The 19,238-nt window shown below is 43.3% G+C and overlaps 1 protein-coding gene across 2 annotated transcripts in view; it reads left to right on the forward strand.

The window, feature by feature from the left end:
- The window catches only part of OGFOD3 (2-oxoglutarate and iron dependent oxygenase domain containing 3), a 109,362-nt gene that overhangs the window by 1,505 nt on the left and 88,619 nt on the right, over nt 1-19,238 (forward strand). For both annotated transcript variants that reach the window (XM_073682499.1, XM_073682500.1), the window contains exon 2: nt 12-226. In XM_073682499.1, the coding sequence (XP_073538600.1) occupies nt 12-226 (215 nt within the window). The remainder of the gene's footprint in view (nt 1-11; nt 227-19,238) is intronic.

A 19,238-nucleotide genomic window follows, 5' to 3' on the forward strand; every position in this document is an offset into this window, starting at 1 on the left:
TTTTCTTGCAGCTTCAAAAGAAGCCGGGTACCAGGATGGTCATGGCGGAGTCCTCTGCTATGGGGGATCCTCGCTGTGCTTACCACGGTCCTTGGTGTTTTCTTTCTTTGTGGTTACCCCAGTGGGGAGGTGATGGAGGTCCTGGCTGCTCAGCAGGAGACTCTGCCGCACAAGTTCTTCTCGGTGCCGTGCTCCCAGGACTACGGGAACCACAAGCAGTTCACAGGTAATGGAGACATATCTGATGCATGGAGCTGTGGTCACAGGAACTCACAGCATTTTGCTGCCCGCATGCTCTGCTGTAGTGCATCGTGGAAGATGTACTGCTCTGCACAGCACTTTTAGATCGCCAAGGCTATGTGTCCCAAAATGCAATACAGCACGACATAATATTTCAGGTGGGTTTCCTCCAGAGTGTCATGATGTTATAGCAGGGCAAGATCAGCTATGATGGAAAAGTGACAGGATACGCATAGCAGCGCAGCTATGATAGAAAGATGTCAGGACACAGAGCATCACAGCTATGATAAAAAGATGTCCGGACAAAGAGCATCGCAGCCATGTGTAGGGACACACAGAGCATCACATCTATGATAGACAAGTCTCAGGACACTCAGAGCATCGCGGCTAGGATAGAAAGGTGTCAGGACACACAGAGCATGGTAGGCAGCTATGATAGAAAGGTGTCTGGACAAGCAGAGCATCACAGCTATGATAGAAAGGTGTCTGGACAAGCAGAGCATCACAGCTATGATAGAAAGGTGTCAGGACAAGCAGAGCATCACAGCTATGATAGAAAGGTGTCAGGACAAGCAGAGCATCACAGCTATGGTAGAAAGATGTCAGGACAAGCAGAGCATTGCAGCTATGATAGAAAGGTGTCAGGACAAGCAGAGCATCACAGCTATGATAGAAAGGTGTCTGGACAAGCAGAGCATCACAGCTATGGTAGAAAGGTGTCAGGACAAGCAGAGCATCACAGCTATGGTAGAAAAGTGTCAGGACACTCAGAGCATTGCAGCTATGATAGAAAAAGGTGTCAGGAGAAGCAGAGCATCACAGCTATGATGGAAAGGTGTCAGGACACGCAGAGCATCACAGTTTTGATAGAAAGGTGCCAGGATATAGACTATCACAGCTATGATAGGAAGGTGTCAGGACATAGAGCATCGCAGCTATGATAGAAAGGTGTCAGGACGCAGAACATCACAGATTTGATAGAAAGGAATAACCCCAACGAGAGAAAAACGCAAGGCCAAAACATAAGAGGATCAACTTTATTAAATATATAAAAACTCGAAAAACAATTCTATATGTATAATATGATAACATTGAGACATCACAGGTAGGTACAAAGAGTAAAAGGATAACACACATACTGAAAACCACATGATCGCAAGAGTACTTAAGTGATATAGAATAATCATAGTCCGATTAAACCACACCAGAAACAAATATATTGTATCTTATGATCAGTGACAAAGAGAACAGCTGCATGTACTAGGACAAGGAACATACAACACTGCGCACAATGGGGAATACAACACCTACCATACACATAACATATATATTATATATTAAAACGTGTATGCGAAGTGAAAAACAGTGTAAGTGTACAGAATAAATATATAGAAGTGAAAACAAAAAATATATAGCTATATACACATAAGTGTGAATAAAAGCAAATAAGTGTATAAATCAAAATGTGGTAAATTAATTATAAATAAAATATGTATGATAAGGTAAATGTGAATGTATAGTGAAAGATATATAATAATAAAAAACATTAAGAATGTGAGAAGAGTGAATATAAGTGATGAATAATAAATACATACAAATAAACATAGCTCCCAACCGTCCTGGTTTCCGCGGGACTGTCCCTCTTTGAGGGCTCAATCCCGCGTCCCGTCACGGCTCAGCTGTTCTCCCGGCTGTGGAGGGTGATGGGGCGAGTTGCGGCGGTGGAGCAGCGGGCACAGGTAGTAGCCGGCAGCTGCAGCTAACACGTGTGCCCGCTGCTAAAGCAGATGAATATTCACTCCTCTCCACGCCCGTGGGAGTGGAGAGGAGTGAATATTCATTCTCCTGCTGCGGCTCCGCAATCCTGTGTGCCTGCTGTTAGAGAAAATTAATATTCATTCACTCTTCTCTACTCCCATGGGTGTGGAGAAGAGTGAATATTCATTCTCTTCAGTAGCACGCCCAGAAGATCGCAGAGCCGCAGCAGGAGCGCGGCCGCTGCTGTGTGCGTTATTAAGGAAAATGACTATTCACTCCTCTCCACGCACATAGTCCCGGCGTGGAGAAAAGTGAATATCCCCGCAACTCACCTCGGTGTCTGAGGTCGCATGGCAATGACGTCATAAGCTGCTCAGATGCTGACATGAGCTGCTGGCAGACAGGACGCAGTGGGGAGGAAGGAAGGCGAGTATAATTGTTTATTTTTTTCATACGTGCAGTGATGGGGGGCCATGTATACCAGGATTGAGTCTGAGGGGGCAATGCATACCAGGATTGGGTCTGAGGGAGGCCATACATGCCAGGATTGTGAGGGGGCCATGCATACCAGGTTTGCGGATGATGGGGCCATGCATTCCAGTATTGGGTCTGAGGGAGCCATGCATACCAGGATTGCGGATGAGGGGGCCATGCATACCATGTTTGCGGATGAGGGAGCCATGCATTCCAGGATTGGGTCTGAGAGGGCCATGCATTCCAGGATTGGGTCTGAGAGGGCCATGCATTCCAGGATTGGGTCTGAGAGGGCCATGCATTCCAGGATTGGGTCTGAGTGGGCCATGCATTCCAGGATTGGGTCTGAGGGGGCCATGCATACTAGGATTGCGGATGAGTTGGCCATGCATACCAGGTTTGTGGATTAGGGGGCCATGCATAACAGAATTTGGTCTGAGGTGGCCATGCATTCCAGGATTGGGTCTGAGGGGGCTATGCATACCTCGATTGGGGATGAGGGGCCCATGCATACCAGGATTGGGGATGAGGGGGCAATGCATACTAGGATTGTGGATAAGGGGCCATGCATACCAGGATTGGGGATGAGGGCCGTCTCCTGAATGCCCCTCATTACCAGTGCCCCTCTGACAACTCCTCCTGCCAGGGGAGACAGGAATGGTAAATGGGTGTGGATTGGGGTGTGGCCAAAATTTGCCGCGGCGCGCCGCATGATCTGTCCCTCTTTCTCTTCTTCAAAAGTTGGGAGATATGAAATAACTGTATGTGCATCAAATAGAAATGAGTAGTGTATGTGATAATTCCAATAAATAATTAATACATGGAGAATTAAGTGATAAAAACAATTTATTAACATACAAAGATAAGTGGTTAACCAAGCCCTAAAAGCCAATATTATATAGAAAGACAGTGCCAGTTCATATATATTCACATATAATAGTAAAAAAGATATAACATCATATGCCAGGTGTCCCCATAATTATAATATCCTGTCCTTAAAATGCGCTGAATCGGTGGTAATTATAGTCAAAAGCACCAGCGTAGGGACGAATAAAGTTCAACATCCAATTTAATAAGTGCCCTGTCCATAAAATACGTTGATTAGTGACAATCAAAATCATCATATTCGTTGAGTGCCAATGGCGCGGACAGATGATAAGATCAGTGTCCGTGTAAGAACATGCCAAAGAGACTGAATCTAAGCAAAGAAGAATCTACATAACAAAAAAAGAAAAAAATAAGCAAACATTACTACGCCGGCAGATAAATATTTAATAAATAAACAAAACATAAAACAGTTACACCATTAGGAATCAATGTGCTCAATTTATAAATCCACATTTTTGGGGTTTGCATTTTTCTCTTATTGGGGTTACTACTAATATTGTATAATGCATATCGGCCTTGATACGTGGATTGAGGCTATAGGTGTTTTAGGATAGAAAGGAGTCAGAAAGCAGAGCATCGCCGCTATGATAGAAAAGTGGTAGGAGACCCAGAGCATCGCAGCTGTGATAGAAAGGTATCAGGACACGCAGAACATCGCAGCTATGATAGAAAAGAGTCCAAACACAGAGCATCGCAGCTATGGTAGAAAGGTATCAGGACACAGAGCATTGCAGCTGTGATAGAAAGGTGTCAGGACATTCAGAGCATCACAGCTATGATAGAAAGGTGTCAGGACATTCAGAGCATCACAGCTATGATAGAAAGGTGTCAGAATACAGAGCATTGCAGCTATGATAGGTGTTAGCGAAAAGAAAAGAAAGGGCGCATGTGTAGACTCACAGGGCTATTTAAAAAGTGCCAGTACACTCACCTGTGATGGTTGTGTACGTCTACACAACCAAGATTAAGCATGTGATTAATGAGGCTCCGGGTCACCTCTATTTGTAGTACCGTCCTGTCGGTGTTTGCCTCGCAACTCCGTGCTCCTCAAGTGGTCACACGATCCTGCCAGACCAGATACCACGTCACCGCAGGTCCTCAGTAGTTTAACCCGGTGGCTGGATAACCACAGGTCCTCACACATCCAAATAGACCAGGCTGCTCCTGCCGCTTTGGCTCCGTATGGAGATATTTCACATGGAAACAATGGTGCAGCGGTCTCAAGGAGCGCCAAAGGAATACTGGACAATTTAATAGATGGCAACCGACTTTTATTCTTCCTCCAATACCACTGCCACAACGTATTTCAACGGTCTAAGCCGTCTTCATCAGGTGGGGTAAAGGAGAATGTTACAATGACAGCTTTATAAAGGGGTGGTATTTTACATAATTTAGACCACGTGTTGTAATCAATTAACCCTTTCATTGAAAAACTCCATATAATGCATTCTTAACCAATTAACCTCTTATTTCCCCTGGAAACAGCATTGTGCACTAAAAAATACCTACATGGATTCATAAAATCACAATTCTTAGTAAAAACTTCCTATTTGTGTTTAAAAAAATAAATAACTTTTTTTTTTTTTTTATATTTATTACCAACTATTAAAAATTATTAAAATCACCCTGGGGATCTTCTTGGGGTGTCTTGACAGTGCTATACTGCAGTTTCCAGCCCACAATTCAAAAGTTGAGTTTCTTAAAGAGACAGTACACTTTCATATAAAATGGCCGAAAATAACCTTGTACCATTACCCACTGCGATTATAAACCCCATAAATGTTTAAAAACACCCTAGGAACCTTCCCAGGGTGTCCTGGCAATGCTATACTACGATTACCAACCCCCAATTCAAAAGTTACGTTTCTTAAAGAGACAGTACACTTTCATATAAAATGGCCGAAAATAACCTTGTACAATTGCCCACTGCTATTATAAAGCTCATAAAACCCAATGCTATCTATTAACATGATCGGAACCTATGCTTCCAGTAAACTAAGTAACTGACGACAATAGGAAAAATGAACTAAATACCAACCCGAAAGGGCAAGCAAATCTCCTGCTATGCTACGTCATACCATACCTTTAATCCTGTGCAGGTAACCCCGCAAGCCATCATTAAACGGCTGATGACAACCCGGGAAAGATATGAGAGGGACAACATTAAACCTTCTCAGATTTAATGGTTTGATGTGTTTTCAATCGTAAGGTTCAAACCCTCAGGGTACAAAGTACCCATTTTGTATATCCAAAAACTTTCTTTCTTTATAAGTGTACTCAATCGTTCTGGTCCATTATCCACAATGTGGTCAATAATGGTTATTTTCATCTTACTTCGGTCTTTGTGGTGATGGTTTGCATAGTGTCTGGAGACACTATGTAATTGATATCCTGCCCTTATATTAGATCTATGTTTATTTAATCGGGCATGGGCCGTCTGAATTGTCCGGCCGATGTATTGCAAGCCACAAGGGCACTCCAGCAGGTACACTACATAGGTGGATTGGCATGTTAATCTCTGTTTGATCTGGAAAACCTCATTAGAGGTATTAGATTTAAAGGTTTTTGCATTATTGGTTATAACGCCACAACACATACATTTAGGTGTATTGCATGCGAAACAGCCTCCTGTGTTAGTATTAGTCGTCACATCCCTTATTTTTTCCTTTCTATTCGTGTTGCTGGGAGCAAGCAAGGTTTTTAAACTTCTATTCTTCCTGAAGATAATATTTGGTTTCTCTGGAATACTTTTGGAGAGAATGGGGTCACCTTTTAAAATAAACCAATGTTTCTGTAATAACTCCCGTACTACTGACCTGGATTGGCAAAATGTAGTAATTAAACTCCACTTTGTCTTTTCCTCTGTTCTTACAGAAGCCCTATCCGGATTCTCCCTTCTGTCCAAGCACGAATCTTGTGATAGGGTGCACGTTCTTTTATATGCATCTTTTAAAAGTTTTTTTGGATAGCCTTTTTCCAAGAATCTCTTTTTGAGAATCTTGGATTCCACCTTAAAGTCAGAATCCAGAGTACAGTTTTTCCTGACTCTCCAATACTGCCCATAAGGGACATTTTTATCCATCCAGGAAGGTGTCCACTGGTGAATTTGAGGTAGCTATTCACATCCACTGGTTTAAAAAACGTGGATGTGAATATTCTCCCCAGGTGGTCGAACTGCACCCATAGATCCAAGAATTGGAGAGAAGTGGATGATGCTGTGGCCGTAAATTTTAACCCCCAATCGTTGTTATTAAGTTTATCCGCAAAGCTCAATGCCTCCTCCATTGATCCATGCTAAATGATGAATAAATCATCTATAAAGCGCCTGTAATCACAGAGACATCAAATGTAAATATGTATGCACCTCAAAAGGAAAGAAATTCCAATGAAGGTAACTTACTAAAGTCTATTATCCAAATAAACCTAAAAGACTCAAAAATCACTCAATTTTTTCGGGTGGCCCCAGGGCGACACCCCAAAAGAAAAAGAGAACAAGAGGGTGTAGAGGCAGTGGAAGAACTAGAAGAAGAGAACCCCACGGCACAGAGCACCACTCTGAAAAAGACGAAATCAGGTTAAACCCAATAAGCATGATACAAATAGGGAAACCTGATGATCAGGATAGTGGAATATACAACTTATTGAGCTATACACTTACTAATGATGAACGCTCCCTTCTTAGTAAGGGGCTCTCATTTTGTCCCACAGCAGAAATAGACACATTCTCGCTTTACCTTGACTTTAATGAGTTTTTTAGGAAACTCACCGTACAAAGACATTTTTTACTTGAAGAAAAAAATGGTAAAAATGTTAAGAGAAAAACCCCCCCATGATGAACAAGAGACAGAAAAGGATAGAACCGCAATAGATGAAATAGTACATGTAGACATCAAACACCCAAATAAAAAATGTTATCCTCTACACCATAAGGGGCCACATATTGAGGCATTCCAACAATTAATATTAAAGGAAGTAAGAACAATTCCCCGCATGAAAATGAGAGATAATTTGAAAAAGGAAGAGAGAGCAGCCATTGAATCCATCAGAGAAAATAGTGATATTATCATTCGTAATGCAGATAAGGGAGGAGGAATTGTCCTTATGGATAGATCTTGTTATGTGGAAGAGGGCATGAGAATATTGAGGGATACGGAATTTTATGAGAGGTTGGAGAATGATCCTAATATCAGTGTCTTTATAAAGTATAATCTTCTAATTAAGAAGGCTTACGAAAAGGGGATACTCAAAAAAGAAAAGAACTTTTTAGATATTGCGCAATATAGAATACCTTTTTTCTATTTTCTGCCCAAACTGCATAAAGATCCAAAAAATCCTCCTGGACGCCCAATAATATCAGGGATCCAATCCATTACAAGTAATCTATCGCATTATGTAGATTTATTTTTGCAGACATATGTGCTGAGATTAACATCATATCTAAAGGACTCGTCACAATTAATTAAAGAATTAAGGGCTCTACCACCCATGGAGGGATGCGTTTTTCTCTCTCTGGATGTAGTGGCCCTCTATAATAATATTTCACATACGTTGGGAATAAAGGTCATCAAAGAGGTTTTAACTGGAGACACTAATATGCCTATAAACCAAAGAGAATTCATTCTGAACGCAATAGCGTTCATATTGGAGAACAATGTGTTTTCCTTTGAGGATGGACTATATAAACAGATCAAGGGCTGCGCGATGGGGACGAGATTTGCACCAAGCTATGCTAACCTTTTTATGGGCGCGGTGGAATCCGTCCTCATCGCGCAGCCAGGATCATCCACGAGTGGAGTACTTTTCTATAGGCGCTTTATAGATGATTTATTCATCATTTGGCATGGATCAATGGAGGAGGCATTGAGCTTTGCGGATAAACTTAATAACAACGATTGGAGGTTAAAATTCACGGCCACAGCATCATCCACTTCTCTCCAATTCTTAGATCTATGGGTGCAGTTCGACCACCTGGGGAGAATATTCACATCCACGTTTTTTAAACCAGTGGATGTGAATAGCTACCTCAAATTCACCAGTGGACACCTTCCTGGATGGATCAAAAATGTGCCTTATGGGCAGTATTGGAGAGTCAGGAAAAACTGTACTCTGGATTCTGACTTTAAGGTGGAATCCAAGATTCTCAAAAAGAGATTCTTGGAAAAAGGCTATCCAAAAAAACTTTTAAAAGATGCATATAAAAGAACGTGCACCCTATCACAAGATTCGTGCTTGGACAGAAGGGAGAATCCGGATAGGGCTTCTGTAAGAACAGAGGAAAAGACAAAGTGGAGTTTAATTACTACATTTTGCCAATCCAGGTCAGTAGTACGGGAGTTATTACAGAAACATTGGTTTATTTTAAAAGGTGACCCCATTCTCTCCAAAAGTATTCCAGAGAAACCAAATATTATCTTCAGGAAGAATAGAAGTGTAAAAACCTTGCTTGCTCCCAGCAACACGAATAGAAAGGAAAAAATAAGGGATGTGACAACTAATACTAACACAGGAGGCTGTTTCGCATGCAATACACCTAAATGTATGTGTTGTGGCGTTATAACCAATAATGCAAAAACCTTTAAATCTAATACCTCTAATGAGGTTTTCCAGATCAAACAGAGATTAACATGCCAATCCACCTATGTAGTGTACCTGCTGGAGTGCCCTTGTGGCTTGCAATACATCGGCCGGACAATTCAGACGGCCCATGCCCGATTAAATAAACATAGATCTAATATAAGGGCAGGATATCAATTACATAGTGTCTCCAGACACTATGCAAACCATCACCACAAAGACCCGAGTAAGATGAAAATAACCATTATTGACCACATTGTGGATAATGGACCAGAACGATTGAGTACACTTATAAAGAAAGAAAGTTTTTGGATATACAAAATGGGTACTTTGTACCCTGAGGGTTTGAACCTTACGATTGAAAACACATCAAACCATTAAATCTGAGAAGGTTTAATGTTGTCCCTCTCATATCTTTCCCGGGTTGTCATCAGCCGTTTAATGATGGCTTGCGGGGTTACCTGCACAGGATTAAAGGTATGGTATGATGTAGCATAGCAGGAGATTTGCTTGCCCTTTCGGGTTGGTATTTAGTTCATTTTTCCTATCGTCGTCAGTTACTTAGTTTACTGGAAGCATAGGTTCCGATCATGTTAATAGATAGCATTGGGTTTTTTGAGCTTTATAATAGCAGTGGGCAATTGTACAAGGTTATTTTCGGCCATTTTATATGAAAGTGTACTGTCTCTTTAAGAAACTCAACTTTTGAATTGGGGGCTGGAAACTGCAGTATAGCACTGTCAAGACACCCCAAGAAGGTCCCCAGGGTGATTTTAATAATTTTTAATAGTTGGTAATAAATATAAAAAAAAAAAAAAAAAAAAGTTATTTATTTTTTTAAACACAAATAGGAAGTTTTTACTAAGAATTGTGATTTTATGAATCCATGTAGGTATTTTTTAGTGCACAATGCTGTTTCCAGGGGAAATAAGAGGTTAATTGGTTAAGAATGCATTATATGGAGTTTTTCAATGAAAGGGTTAATTGATTACAACACGTGGTCTAAATTATGTAAAATACCACCCCTTTATAAAGCTGTCATTGTAACATTCTCCTTTACCCCACCTGATGAAGACGGCTTAGACCGTTGAAACGCGTTGTGGCAGTGGTATTGGAGGAAGAATAAAAGTCGGTTGCCATCTATTAAATTGTCCAGTATTCCTTTGGCGCTCCTTGAGACCGCTGCACCATTGTTTACTTATGATAGGTGTTAGGACACACAGAGCATTGCAGCTATGATAGAAAGGAGAAAGGTGTCAGGACACTCAGAGCATTGCAGCTATGATGTAAGGTGTCAGGACACAAAGCATTGCAGCTATGATAGAAAGACAGAGCATCGCATCTATGATAGAAAGGTGTCAGGACACAGCATCACAGCTATGATAGAAAGGTGTCAGAACACAGCATCACAGCTATGATAGAAAGGTGTCAGGACACAGCATCACAGCTATGATAGAAAGGTGTCAGGACACACAGAGCATCTCAGCTATGATAGAAAGGTGTCAGGACACACAGAGCATCTCAGCTATAATAGAAAGGTGTCAGGACACTCAGAGCATTGCAGCTATGATAGAAAGGTGTCAGGACACAGCATCACAGCTATGATAGAAAGGTGTCAGGACACAGAGCATCTCAGCTATGATAGAAAGGTGTCAGGACACTCAGAGCATTGCAGCTATGATAGAAAGGTGTCAAGACACTCAGAGTATCTCAGCTAAGGTAAAAAGTTGTCAAAACATGCAGAGCATCCCAGCTATCATAGAAATGTGTCAGGACATGCAGAGCATCGCAGCTATCATAGAAAGGGGTTAGGACGTAGAACATCGCAAATTTGATAGAAAGGAATCGGGATGTCGAGAGGTTATTACTAATATTGTATAATGCATATCGGCCTTGATAAGTGAATTGTGGCTGTAGGTGGTTTAGGAAAGAAAGGAGTCAGAAAGCAGAGCATCGCAGCTATGTTAGACAGGAGTCAGAAATCTGAGCATCGCAGCTATGTTAGACAGGAGTCAGAAATCTGAGCATCGCAGCTATGTTAGACAGGAGTCAGAAATATGAGCATCGCAGCTATGAAAGAAAGGTGTCGGCACACGAAGAACATCGCAGCTATGATAGAAAGGTGTCAGGACACGCAGAGCATCGCAGCTATGATAGAAAGGTGTCAGGACACACAGAGCATCGCAGCTATGATAGAAAGGTGTCAGATCATGCGTCTTGCTCCTTCGCGTGACTTGCAGCCCTTTTACACTTATTAAGGTCTTTAGTTGAGGATAATCTTTGGTGTGAATGCAGCTGTAGTCAGGAAGTGGAGCGGGGCAGTCATCGGTGTGTACGGCTCCTGGGAGGCATCCTAATGAGCTGTGAAGATGAGAGGCAGATGTGGGGGAGGGACCCATGAACCACCATGCCCAGCACAGTGTAATGCGTTTATCCGGCTGGGACCCTACAAGGTGCCCCCCCCCCCCATTCTCTGCAGGTGACAGATGCTTCGCTGAATGCCATGCACCCCTGCGGTCTGTGGTGATATATCGTCACACATTGGGGGTTCACAGGAAATTAGGTACCCACCACCGTGATACCTGCAGTGCATGTGCTTGGCACTGTGCCCTCGCCAATCTGTCTGAATAACCCTATGCAGTCAGATCCCCCTTCATCCTCATACAACAAATTCCTTAGTAACTACGAGATCTTGAGACTTTTCTCTCCAAGTTAGAATTCATTCCATCATTTTTTGGTAATCTGGCTGCATGACCCATCTGTCCTGTACTCCTCACCTCACCCCTGCCTGCGTACATCTATCAGCCCTGTATTGCTACATGTCACATCCACATGGCGAGGACATGAGGTTTCCACCAGAGCATTTTCCCATCACTCTGCCTCCGCTGCTTGGCTTGTCTGGTGCCTTCTCCTCCCCAGTAAGTGATGCCCCCGACTGCCACATTAGAGATGAGCGGATCGATTAGGGAGACTCTGGTCCAGCATTCACATCTGTGGTACCCAGCAGCTGGAAGGGAGGCCGCCATTCTCTAATCTTTCAGCGTCCCCGGTGCGCCATTTGATTTGTTGGGGCTGGGGCAGCATCTTCTTCCATTGCTCCATAGTCTTGTTATAATGATCATGTGTTCACAAGAGCTGCAGTATACCTTGAACACCCCATAAGACCTGCCGTATACCTGGAACCATCCTACAAGACCTGCCGTATACCTGGAACACCCCACAAGACCTGCCGTATACCTGGAACATCCTACAAGACCTGCCGTATACCTTGAACACCCCACAAGACCTGCTGTATACCTGGAACACCCCACAAGGCCTGCCGTATACCGGAAACATCCCACAAGACCTGCCTTATACCGGGAACATCCCACAAGACCTGCCGTATACCATAATCATCCCACAAGACCTGCCGTATACCATAATCATCCCACAAGACCTGCCGTATACCATGGACATCCCACAAGACCTGCCGTATACCATGAACATCCCACAAGACCTGCCGTATACCGGGAACACCCCACAACACCTTCCGTATACCGGGAACACCACACAAGACCTGCCGTATACCATGAACATCCCACACGACCTGCCGTATGCCGGGAACACCCCACAAGATCTGCCGTATACCGGGAACACCCCACAACACCTTCCGTATACCGGGAACACTCCACAAGACCTGCCGTATACTGGGAAAACCCCACAAGACCTTGTCAGTCATTTTGGTCTTGCCATTGGCCCATTTTTCCTGCTCCAGTACATGATCTTGGAGAACTGACTGCTCACTTGCCCCTAATACATTGCACCCTCGGCAGCCACCATTGTCACCCAATGATCAGTTCCTTTCCCTGCACCTGTCAGTGGTATTAATGTTCTGGGGATCGGTGTATGCAGCACTACCTGAGCAGAGGATGTGAGGTTAGGCAGGCTGGACCTGGGGTCGGGTGGATGACAGCCCCGTCAGGATCTCTATTCGTGGTCTCCCAGCTTTCTCCGTGGCTGATTTCATACCTTTCTGGGTTTGGAGCAGTGTGTGATGTTTGGTGGTCTCTTTCCCAATAATTGATTATGGTTTTTGGATTTTCCCCGGAGGCCCCCTTTAATGTCCATTCTCCACAGCTTACGTTGTGTCCCCCCATGTCTATGTTTCTCTTCCATGATGCTGGCGTCCATCTTTCTTTACAGTCGCTTCCCTGCATTTGATCGCCCACATGAAAGTTTTGCTGGGAATAGACGGAGAGGATCTTCTGATCTGTGACGTTTCTCTTCCGTGCTTTTGCTGTTTATCCCCCTCAGGCTGTTCTTTATAGAAGCATAGGATTTCAGCTCTGGAGGGAATCAATGACTGTGTGCACACTCCAGCCCGCATCATCCTTTTATCACTGGCAGGAGGACTCATTGATGGCCTATCCTTAGGATATGAGATCAGTGGGGGTCCGACCTCCGAGACACCCACAGATCAGACTGTGGAAGGAACCGAGTCTAACAGCAGTACAGAGTGTTTCAGGAGAAGCGTATGCCAGATTGAGAACTACACAGTGGATGTAGAAGGGTCATCAGCAGCACAAAGTATTTAAGAAGAGGGTTGTACTAATCTTGTGGATTTTCACAACCTGAGGTTTACATGGTGGAAGGAGCTGGGCTCCCCAGCACCACAGAGTATTTCAGGAGAAGAGTGTACTGAGCTTGAGGGCGGTTCGAAACTGGGAGTAGTGAAGGAGCAGGAACTGATAGCAGCACAGAGGATTTCAGGAGAGGAATGTGCTGAACTTGCTGTTCAGGGTATAAAAGCAGCGCAGAGTATTTTAGGAATATGAGTATGCCTGGCTCAGAGTTACATAGTGGACAGAGCTGGTTCTAAAAGCAGCACAGACTTTTTCAGGAGATGGGTATGCCAGGGTGAGAGTTAAATAGAAAAAAGGAGAAGGGTCTAAAAGCAGCACAGAGTATTTCAGGAGAGGAGTATGCCAGGCCAAGAGTTACATAGTTGACAGAGCTGGGTCTCAAAGCAGCACAGAGTATTTCAGGAGATGATTATGCCAGGCTGAGAGTTAAATAGAAGGAGAAGTGTCTAAAAGCAGTGCAGAGTATTTCAGGAGATGGGTATACCAAGCTGAGAATTGCATAGTTAAAGTAGAGTCTAAAATAAGCAAAGAGTATTTCAGGAGTATGGTAGGCTGAGAGTTACATAGTAGAAGGGTCTAAAAGCAGCACAGAGGATTTCAGGAGCTGAGTATGCCGGGCTAAGAGTTACATAGTAGACAGAGCTGGGTCTTAAAGCAGCACAGAGTATTTCAGGAGGTGAGTACGCCAGGCTGAGAGTTACATAGTGGACGGAGTTGGGTCTGTTGACAGCACAGAGTATTTAAGAAGAGTGATAACCTTGAGGCAGGTGATAGTCTAATAGTTACAAGGCAAAAGGAGCATGGTCGCCCAGCAGCACAGAGGATTCAGGAGTGGAGTGTGCTGATCTTGTGAGATGGCACAGATCGAATGTTACATAGTGCAAGGAGCAGAATCCTTCCAGCAGCACAGAGTATTTTCAGATTAATATGGAGGATCACAGACTTAAAGTAACATGGTAGAGAGAGGAGAAGTCCTGAGAAGCTGCAGCCGCTCCCCACCTAGGGGGCGAGTTACCCCTCTTGCTGTCCATCCTGGTGACTGATATCTGCATGGTCATACATACTTGCTCCACTAGGGGGAGCTGATACCTCAGCAGTGCAGGCACACTGAGGAGCGCAGACCTCATTATTGATCAGGTGTCAGCTCTTGGGGTCTCGGCGGAGCTGCTTGTCCCGGACGCCACCACTATTCATCCTCCGCAGTAATTCAACGCGGAACTAAAGACAAACATTTTGTTCTGGGACGGAAAGTCTTCTGTACTAAAACTTCCCACCTTCAGATATGACGGCGGCAATTTACAGGAAGGGCGACAGCGAATATCCGAGCCTCAGTGCTGCATACACCGCGCTGCTTAATATTCCACACGTCGCCCAAATATTGGCGGAAGGGGAGATGTAATGGAGAAAAGCAATCACTATGGTTATGTATGAGAACATTCAGCTACAGAGATTGTGGAGAGAGACGCAGCATCACCTGTGTGCACAGTGACTGCACCAGCAGAATAGTGAGTGCAGCTCTGGAGTATAATACAGGATGTAACTCAGGATCAGTACAGGATCAGTAATGTAATGTATGTACACAGTGACTGTACCAGCAGAATAGTGAGTGCAGCTCTGGAGTATAATACAGGATGTAACTCAGGATCAGTACAGGATAAGTAATGTAATGTATGTACACAATGACTGCACCAGCAGAATAGTGAGTGCAGCTCTGGAGTATAATACAGGATGTAACTCAGGATCAGTACAGGATCAGTAATGTAATGTATGTACACAGTGACTGCACCAGCAGAATAGTGAGTGCAGCTCTGGAGTATAATACAGGATGCAACTCCGGATCAGTACAGGATAAGTAATGTAATGTATGTACACAATGACTGCACCAGCAGAATAGTGAGTGCAGCTCTGGAGTATAATACAGGATGCAACTCCGGATCAGTACAGGATAAGTAATGTAATGTATGTACACAGTGACTGCACCAGCAGAATAGTGAGTGCAGCTCTGGAGTATAATACAGGATGCAACTCCGGATCAGTACAGGATAAGTAATGTAATGTATGTACACAGTGACTGCACCAGCAGAATAGTGAGTGCAGCTCTGGAGTATAATACAGGATGTAACTCAGGATCAGTACAGGATAAGTAATGTAATGTATGTCCACAGTGACTCCACCAGCAGAATAGTGAGTGCAGCTCTGGAGTATAATACAGGATGTAACTCAGGATCAGTACAGGATAAGTAATGTAATGTATGTACACAGTGACTGCACCAGCAGAATAGTGAGTGCAGCTCTGGAGTATAATACAGGATGTAACTCAGGATCAGTACAGGATAAGTAATGTAATGCATGTACACAGTGACTGCACCAGCAGAATAGTGAGTGCAGCTCTGGGGTATAATACAGGATGTAACTCAGGATCAGTACAGGATAAGTAATGTAATGTATGTACAGTGACTGCACCAGCAGAATAGTGAGTGCAGCTCTGGAGTATAATACAGGATGTAACTCAGGATCAGTACAGGATAAGTAATGTAATGTATGTACACAGTGACTGCTCCAGCAGAATAGTGAGTGCAGCTCTGGAGTATAATACAGGATGTAACTCAGGATCAGTACAGGATAAGTAATGTAATGTATGTACACAGTGACTGCACCAGCAGAATAGTGAGTGCAGCTCTGGAGTATAATACAGGATGTAACTCAGTATCAGTACAGGATAAGTAATGTAATGTATGTACACAGTGACTGCACCAGCAGAATAGTGAGTGCAGCTCTGGAGTATAATACAGGATGTAACTCAGGATCAGTACAGGATAAGTAATGTAATGTATGTGCACAGTGACTGCACCAGCAGAATAGTGAGTGCAGCTCTGGAGTATAATACAGGATGTAACTCAGAATCAGTACAGGATCAGTAATGTAATGTATGTACACAGTGACTCCACCAGCAGAATAGTGAGTGCAGCTCTGGAGTATAATACAGGATGTAACTCAGGATCAGTACAGGATAAGTAATGTAATGTATGTACACGGTGACTCCACCAGCAGAATAGTGAGTGCAGCTCTGGAGTATAATACAGGATGTAACTCAGGATCAGTACAGGATAAGTAATGTAATGCATGTGCACAGTGACTGCACCAGCAGAATAGTGAGTGCAGCTCTGGAGTATAATACAGGATGTAACTCAGGATCAGTACAGGATAAGTAATGTAATGTATGTACACAGTGACTGCACCAGCAGAATAGTGAGTGCAGCTCTGGAGTATAATACAGGATGTAACTAAGGATCAGTACAGGATAAGTAATGTAATGTATGTACACAGTGACTGCACCAGCCGAATAGTGAGTGCAGCTCTGGAGTATAATACAGGATGTAACTCAGGATCAGTACAGGATAAGTAATGTAATGTATGTACACAGTGACTGCACCAGCAGAATAGTGAGTGCAGCTCTGGAGTATAACACAGGATGTAACTCAGGATCAGTACAGGATAAGTAATGTAATGTATGTACACAGTGACTGCACCAGCAGAATAGTGAGTGCAGCTCTGGGGTATAATACAGGATGTAACTCAGGATCAGTACAGGATAAGTAATGTAATGTATGTACACTGTGACTGCATCAGCAGAATAGTGAGTGCAGCTCTGGAGTATAATACAGGATGTAACTCAGAATCAGTACAGGATAAGTAATGTCATGTATGCACACAGTGACTGCACCAGCAGAATAGTGAGTGCAGCTCTGGAGTATAATACAGGATGTAACTAAGGATCAGTACAGGATAAGTAATGTATGTACACAGTGACTGCACCAGCAGAATAGTGAGTGCAGCTGTGGGGTATAATACATGATGTAACTCAGGATCAGTACAAGATAAGTAATGTAATGTATGTACACAGTGACTCCACCAGCAGAATAGTGAGTGCAGCTCTGGAGTATAATACAGGATGTAACTCAGGATCAGTACAGGATAAATAATGTAATGTATGTACACAGTGACTGCACCAGCAGAATAGTGAGTGCAGCTCTGGAGTATAATACAGGATGTAACTCAGGATCAGTACAGGATCAGTAATGTAATGTATGTACACAGTGACTGCTCCAGCAGAATAGTGAGTGCAGCTCTGGAGTATAATACAGGATGTAACTCAGGATCAGTAATGTAATGTATGTACACGGTGACTGCACCAGCAGAATAGTGAGTGCAGCTCTGGAGTATAATACAGGATGTAACTCAGAATCAGTACAGGATAAGTAATGTCATGTATTCACACAGTGACTGCACCAGCAGAATAGTGAGTGCAGCTCTGGAGTATAATACAGGATGTAACTCAGGATCAGTACAGGATAAGTAATGTAATGTATGTACAGTGACTGCACCAGCAGAATAGTGAGTGCAGCTCTGGGGTATAATACAGGATGTAACTCAGGATCAGTACAGGATAAGTAATGTAATGTATGTACACAGTGACTCCACCAGCAGAATAGTGAGTGCAGCTCTGGAGTATAATACAGGATGTAACTCAGGATCAGTACAGGATAAGTAATGTAATGTGTGTACACAGTGACTGCACCAGCAGAATAGTGAGTGCCGCTCTGGAGTATAATACAGGATGTAACTCAGGATCAGTACAGGATAAGTAATGTAATGTATGTACACAGTGACTCCACCAGCAGAATAGTGAGTGCAGCTCTGGAGTATAATACAGGATGTAACTCAGGATCAGTACAGGATAAGTAATGTAATGTATGTACACAGTGACTCCACCAGCAGAATAGTGAGTGCAGCTCTGGAGTATAATACAGGATTTAACTCAGGATCAGTACAGGATAAGTAATGAAATGTATGTACACAGTGACTGAACCAGCAAGACAGTGAGTGCAGCTCTGGAATATAATACAGGATGTAACGCAGGATCAGTACAGGATAAGTAATGTAATGTATGTACACAGTGACTGCACCAGCAGAATAGTGAGTGCAGCTCTGGAGTATAATACAGGATGTAACTCAGGATCAGTACAGGATAAATAATGTAATGTATGTACACAGTGACTGCACCAGCAGAATAGTGAGTGCAGCTCTGGAGTATAATACAGGATGTAACTCAGGATCAGTACAGGATCAGTAATGTAATGTATGTACACAGTGACTGCTCCAGCAGAATAGTGAGTGCAGCTCTGGAGTATAATACAGGATGTAACTCAGGATCAGTAATGTAATGTATGTACACGGTGACTGCACCAGCAGAATAGTGAGTGCAGCTCTGGAGTATAATACAGGATGTAACTCAGAATCAGTACAGGATAAGTAATGTCATGTATTCACACAGTGACTGCACCAGCAGAATAGTGAGTGCAGCTCTGGAGTATAATACAGGATGTAACTCAGGATCAGTACAGGATAAGTAATGTAATGTATGTACAGTGACTGCACCAGCAGAATAGTGAGTGCAGCTCTGGGGTATAATACAGGATGTAACTCAGGATCAGTACAGGATAAGTAATGTAATGTATGTACACAGTGACTCCACCAGCAGAATAGTGAGTGCAGCTCTGGAGTATAATACAGGATGTAACTCAGGATCAGTACAGGATAAGTAATGTAATGTGTGTACACAGTGACTGCACCAGCAGAATAGTGAGTGCCGCTCTGGAGTATAATACAGGATGTAACTCA

This window comes from Phyllobates terribilis, unplaced genomic scaffold (assembly GCF_046119375.1).
Source record: "Phyllobates terribilis strain yellow unplaced genomic scaffold, ASM4611937v1 Scaffold_5__5_contigs__length_657084704, whole genome shotgun sequence".
Taxonomy (NCBI): Eukaryota; Metazoa; Chordata; class Amphibia; order Anura; family Dendrobatidae; genus Phyllobates; species Phyllobates terribilis.